The sequence below is a fragment of the Mycteria americana genome, chromosome 6, assembly GCF_035582795.1.
Source record: "Mycteria americana isolate JAX WOST 10 ecotype Jacksonville Zoo and Gardens chromosome 6, USCA_MyAme_1.0, whole genome shotgun sequence".
NCBI classification, from domain to species: domain Eukaryota; kingdom Metazoa; phylum Chordata; class Aves; order Ciconiiformes; family Ciconiidae; genus Mycteria; species Mycteria americana.
In genome coordinates this window covers 57,074,798-57,080,518 of record NC_134370.1, presented here as the reverse complement: position 1 = coordinate 57,080,518, position 5,721 = coordinate 57,074,798, and the positions used below count along the sequence as shown (strand labels likewise).

Below are 5,721 nucleotides of genomic sequence, written 5' to 3'. Positions count from 1 at the left end.
ATACCCTCTCAAAGGGCAGCGCGGTGGGCCGACGGGCAGACAGGGAGCGAGGCTGAACAACAGGCTTGCACCGTTTAACAGGCATCAGAGCCACCAGTGCCACAGAAACATCTGACTTGGAGGCGGGAGCCTGAGACCACTTTTTAAAAGCGTTAAGCCCAACACCCTCAAAAGTTACAGCTGCTCAGTATTACTAATCTGAGAAGGGCTGAACTCCGTCACCTATTGCTCAGTCTTTATCGTAACTCCTATCAGAAACTCCAGTTTCGGTAAAAAAGCATGCATGTGTGAAAGAGAGAGGCAGTAGCAAGTCTTAGCAGAGAAGAAACAAGAGCTCTGTTGCTCTCTACAAGCAGGAGCAGGTCTCAGAGGACCCTGCCTGTACCCAGCTATGTTAGTAAACTTTGGAAAATTTTGGCCTACAAAACCACTGGGTTATTTCCAGTTGCAGGCAGTGGTGAAGATGGGCCTTTTGGACTGGGTTTTCCCCTTAGGCTGTCTTACGCCTAGTTCTGACTGCAGGACTCCTGTGCAACGAAGACTGGTATCACGCTGCTCCGGTGCCCCGCAGCTCCTTGTTTCAGGTCAAATCACCAGGAAGCTGGGTACAAACTGATGCATCCAGGTAACCACCGAAACACTCACTGTCCGAGTACCATCACCCATCCAATCAAATAAGCAGAAAGTTTTTTAAAATAAAAATACTTAACATTTATTCACCTTTGAAGTCACCATAGTAAAATTGTACACGCTATGAGTAACCCAGGAACGTTATTAAAAGCTACCAGAAACATAAGGCAATTTGTACAACCATTGAAAGAAATACACAGCATGTTGAAAATAGAGTGAAATATTACTCAAACAAGACAACGCTTGATACACACTAGAGTGACAAGAACCAGCATTAAGTTTTAAACAAAAATAAAGATGTCATGGCTACAAGTATTATACAGTGATAAATACTTCAAAAATATATTAAGATATATGGAAATTCTCGTTTTGTCAAGGAAATCCAGAGAAATTCCAGCCTTCACTGGATTTCAATATACCAATTAAGGTTTAATATTTAAATTCCTTTCCTTTCAGTAAGAACAAGTACTGCAGCCATTACCGTCCTGTATCAACACTTATCTTCTTGTAGTGTAATGAAATCAGCCTTATGTTATATTAAGCCCTAATGCCTCTCGCATCATGGGCACTAATTGCTCTAAATCAACCAATGAGTTCCCTTTTGGTAACAAGTGCTGTGCACTGCATTTGAAGCCATAAACCATATTAAATCACAGTCAACGTTTGCCCACTTTACAGTATCAATGGAAGGCGGGTTCAAAGACTTGCCTCCATGTAAATAAGACGTCTCGAACAGAGGGTTTAGTAGCAAGTCCACCATAACGTTTTCCTAGCATAACATCGAGCACTCAGAAGTTACAGTACATGAACCATGCTAACGTTTAGGCTACACCTTCAAAAAGAAAGTCCAGAGGATGTTTGGAGACGACAGGTTTTGAACATGCACAAATGGTGGTTTAGTACACATTTGTTTGTGCTGTTACTGGGTAGCGCGTGAAGCAGTTTATAGCCAAGGATTTGGTGAGACAGTTTTCCAAGCCAGTTTAAAAATATAAACTTCTTCTTAGAGGGTCTGTTCTATAGAAAATAGAGTGAAATCTGGTAAATTGTCAGTTTTGAGAGTACTTTCCCATGGCAAGATCTGTTCATCAGCCTACCGCACCACCAAGAGAAAAGCCAATCCTGCTATTCCAAACCCCGCTGCGGCCATGATCGCATTGCTTATGGTACTGCTCTGGTCAGCTGGCTGGGAGCCGTGTCTGCTGAAGAAGCGACAGAAGCCATCCTAGAAAAGCAAGAGAAAGGACATTGAGTTGGCTGGCTTACAATTAACTGGATTTCTTTTAACAAGTCTTTGAGCAGGGGTTGGTTCCCACTCTCAGCACGGCCTTTGTCAGCTGCAGAAGTCTCTATTTTAATCACGAAAGTCTAAGCCTACTGCCTTGGGCATACAAAAATGTTTTGAGAGAGCCTTTGCACAAGGCGACTGAAAGCAGTAGCTGCAAGTGTTTGTACACTTTGCTCAAAAGACAGTTGCAAACTTCCTATTGAGATGCTCAGCATGTCATTACGTTATTTTCGCCCTTTTAGGAGGTTTCTGATGGGAGCTGCCAGCATTGTTTCCCCTCATTCAAGTTTCAGAAAGTATCTGAAACACAGGATATGGAAATTTCCGCTTGAAAGACAGGAGCCCAAAGCCGGTCCCATCTCGGTGGACGCAGGACTGATGACACACTCTCTTGGAAGGGCCAAGTGGACACTGCTCAGAGCTGACCTATGACAGAGCAAAGCTGGCAGCTGCTCTCCCAGATCGTTATTTGTGATAATCAGAAGTGGCAGCAATACAACTCCAGATGGTTGTGTTTGAACTCTGCTCCGCAGATGTCTATGTAAACAAGTTATACTCTTAATTTCTTCCGGAACTTTGTTCTTTACACTTTAATTTGTGCGAACGGGCAATGCGATTTTGCCAAGTGACAGCGTACGTTGTAGCCAACCACCATACTGTTCCGAGCAGTCAGATGGACCAGTGACCACTGGAAAATCAAGTTCATTTTGGTCTGTGGAAAGCCAACGAAACCAGTGGCTGCCTCCCCCCCCCCCCCCCTCTATTTTTAGTGCTTATTTGTCCTGGCATCAAATATTCCACTAGGACTGAAAATAGGAAGTGTGCAGCTCTGCGGGATAGCTGACATTTTGTTCAGGAACGCCGGCAGAGCTGCATGGACGCCTTAAAAGCCGTACTTTCAGCATGCATCTCAAGCGGCAGAAAGCAACAGCAGCCATGGCTTTACATCACAACGTACATGAACGCTATTGCCCACACCTTCCCGCGGCCCCGACCTGACCAGTTTCAGGACAAGCAGCAACCAGAGCAGCAGCTCTAGCGGACGGGTGGCTTTGTACACGGCATATTGAAAAACAGGCACATCGGGGTTTCGTGTTTACACTTGGGAGAAGACCTGGGTCGGCCTGCTCTCCAAAATCTGAAGACTGCAGACCTGAGGAGAAGGCACACCTTGCCCCCCACGAGTCAGCAGCATCGTTCCTGTATTTTTAGGAGGCTGCAGCTTGACAAAGCTGGCCGCTGGCACCTTTAGAGAACCGGCCTGAGCCACAACACAGGACACCCGCAGGCACCTTAAATACCCCTGCGCGCCCCCGCTGCGTGCCGCTGTGAAGCAGCCAGGCCCCGCAGACGCTCTGCAGCCTTTCCCGCGGAGACCTCCCCGCCGGTGCCGCGCACGCCCATCGCCGGCAGGCACCCTAGCACGTTCCCCTGGCCATAGCCCCAGGGCCAAGCTGCAGCGCGGCGCCGGGGGGCTGCCCTGCTCTGCTAACCGGGGAGAGGGGGCCAGCCCCCCCCCCCCCAGCACCCACCCCCGGCCGCTCGGCCGGGCCGGGCTCCCGGCTCCCCGCCCTCGGTCGCCCCGGCGTCGCGCGTCCGCACCGCGCCCGGGTCGACCCCCGCCGCCGCCGCCGCCGCCGCCGCCGCCGCCCCGGTCCCCGCTCACCCATCCGCCGTGCGCCTCCAGCCACTCGCCCCGCTCCTCGGCCAGGTAGGCGGCCAGCGCGGCGGCCAGGCAGCGCGGCCCGTCGCCGCAGCCCCGCTCGGCCAGCGCGGCGGCCAGCGTGCCGGCGAAGACCACCAGCGCCAGCAGCCGGCCCCAGTTGAGGCCGCCGTCGGCCTCCAGCTGCGCCGCCACCCGCTCCAGCAGCGCCGCCGCCTCCCGCGGCTCGGCCCGCGCCAGCGGCGCGCAGGAGCGGAAGAAGGGCCGCTCCCGCCGCTCCAGCTCGGCCGCCGCCCGCCGCAGCGTGGCCGCCGTGGGGCTGGGGGGCAGGGCGGCGCCGCCGCCGCGGTGCTGGAAGTAGTCCTCCAGCAGCAGCGCCGTCTCCTCCTTCAGCGAGCCCGGCATGGCGGCGGCCCACGGCGGCTGCGGCCCCGCAGCAGCAGCTGCCGCCGACTAAGAGGCGGGGCGGCCCCTCCGCCCGGCCCGGCCCGGCCCGGCCCAGCCCAGCCCAGCCCGCCCCGGGGCGCTGGGGAGCGCTCCCCTCCTCCGGGGCGGGGCCCGGCGCGGTGGGAAGCCGAAGGCGGGGCGGGGGGAAGCCGGCCCCGGGCCGGCGCGGCCCGCACCGCCGCCGGGGTGCGACCGCCGCTTCCCCGCAGGGTCCGCCTGCATCCCTGGGGAGGCGCCTCTTGCACAAAGCCGCGACTTTCCCTGGGCAGCCAAGCAAAACGCCGAGTTACCGGATGCTGGCTGTGCGATACTTTTTTCAGATGGGGTGGGTTTTTTCCACATCAGCGGCCCGAACCTGTGTTCTTTGCATCGAAGGAGCTGCAGGTTTTCTAGGCCTATAGGATGAGTGCGTTGTGCATTTACCAGACAAACGCAGTGGCATTTGCTTTTTGATGGGCATATAGGCAGAATTTAGGATTAGGACCCTCGTGGCGCAGAGGTTGGGCCCTTCGCTACTGCTGGTGTAAAATAAAATGGCTGAGAACACCAGCAGCCGAGTGGTGTCATTTGCACAGCACCATGGAGACATCTCAGCTAGACGCCTCCCTTGCATCCCAGCTCTGCCCTTCGAGCTCTGAGTACCATCAGCTGCTTAACAGATCATCAAAACTCCCAAAAATACCACCTCAAGATTTATGGCAGGCCCACCACAGGTACACCCAACTTGTGCTTCCTGCTCAGTGCCGGTTTGCAGGTGAGGTTCAGATGGTGGCCCGGTGCAAAGCATGGCTGTGACTGCACCGTCACCGCGCAGCCCTGTGCCAGCGCTGGGAGAGGTGCTGCCGCAGCTGCCTGGCACTCAGTCACGCTCTCACCTCTCGTCGCCCATCGCACCACCATAGGACTGCTCCGCTTCACTCCACCCATCTTGAGTTACAGCTCCCTGTCTCCATTTTACAACCCCATTAGAAAATCTAAAAATAGATGGTTGAAATCAATCCTATTGCAATTTCTCAGATCACTATCAAGAATTGGCCTGATCTCTTAGAGTCATTCCTAAGGCAAACTCTTAGTTTTACATCCCCATATTTGGCTTTTGTTTTGTTTTTAAGCAGGGAAATCTAGCCTGTGTTTATGTGCTAGAGCAGTAGCTGGAATGATATCTTTACTTTTCACCAGTGCTTTACACACATGCTTTTTTAACTAGAGTTTTCCTTACGATTGTTAATCCTGGAGCAGGAATTTCCTATTGCATTCCTCACAGCAGGAGAGCAAGAGGGAGAGGCTGCTCTTTCTCTAGCAATATCCTTTTCCACCCTTCCTGTTTATATAGCATTTTCGTTCAACAGGACGGAGCCGTCTGACAGTGACTTTGCCCTAGCTATAGCTCCCTTGCTCTCCCTATGTTTAACCTGGTTATAGCTCGCTTGCGTAGCCTTTCAGGACTGCTTTTCCTTCACCTCCTGGCTTGAGCTGAGGAGCGGGTCAGGAAGGTAGGGCCAGTGCCGGGGCTCTGATGTGACACTGCTGCTTCCCTGCTGCACCCAGAGCCGCACGCCTGTTCTCCAAGGCTGGGACACGCTGGGCAAAGGACAAGCAGCAGCTTAAAAGCTCTCCCTCTGGAAAGGAATGGAGGCATTTCCGAGACGCAAATAGCTTGACAGACCAAAGGGGGGGTGTCTCAAAACACTGG

At 53.5% G+C, this 5,721-nt stretch overlaps 1 protein-coding gene across 1 annotated transcript; it reads right to left on the bottom strand.

Annotated features, from left to right (window-relative positions):
* Positions 1-754: 754 nt before the first annotated feature.
* BCL2L10 (BCL2 like 10) lies at positions 755-4,090 on the bottom strand. Its single transcript, XM_075506027.1, has 2 exons — positions 3,585-4,090; positions 755-1,855 (listed from the first exon to the last, which is right to left on the bottom strand). Exons 1-2 carry the CDS (start codon positions 3,984-3,986, stop codon positions 1,724-1,726), a joined length of 534 nt encoding a protein of 177 aa, XP_075362142.1. The 5' UTR covers positions 3,987-4,090; the 3' UTR covers positions 755-1,723.
* Positions 4,091-5,721: the final 1,631 nt, after the last annotated feature.

Coding starts and splice junctions, on each gene's coding strand:
- BCL2L10 (XM_075506027.1), bottom strand. CDS start 3,986: ATGCCGGGCTCGCTGAAGGAGGAGACGGCGCTGCTGCTGGAGGACTAC. Junction 1,856..3,584: donor TGGAGGCGCACGGCGGATGG/GTGAGCGGGGAC, acceptor TTGCTTTTCTAG/GATGGCTTCTGTCGCTTCTT.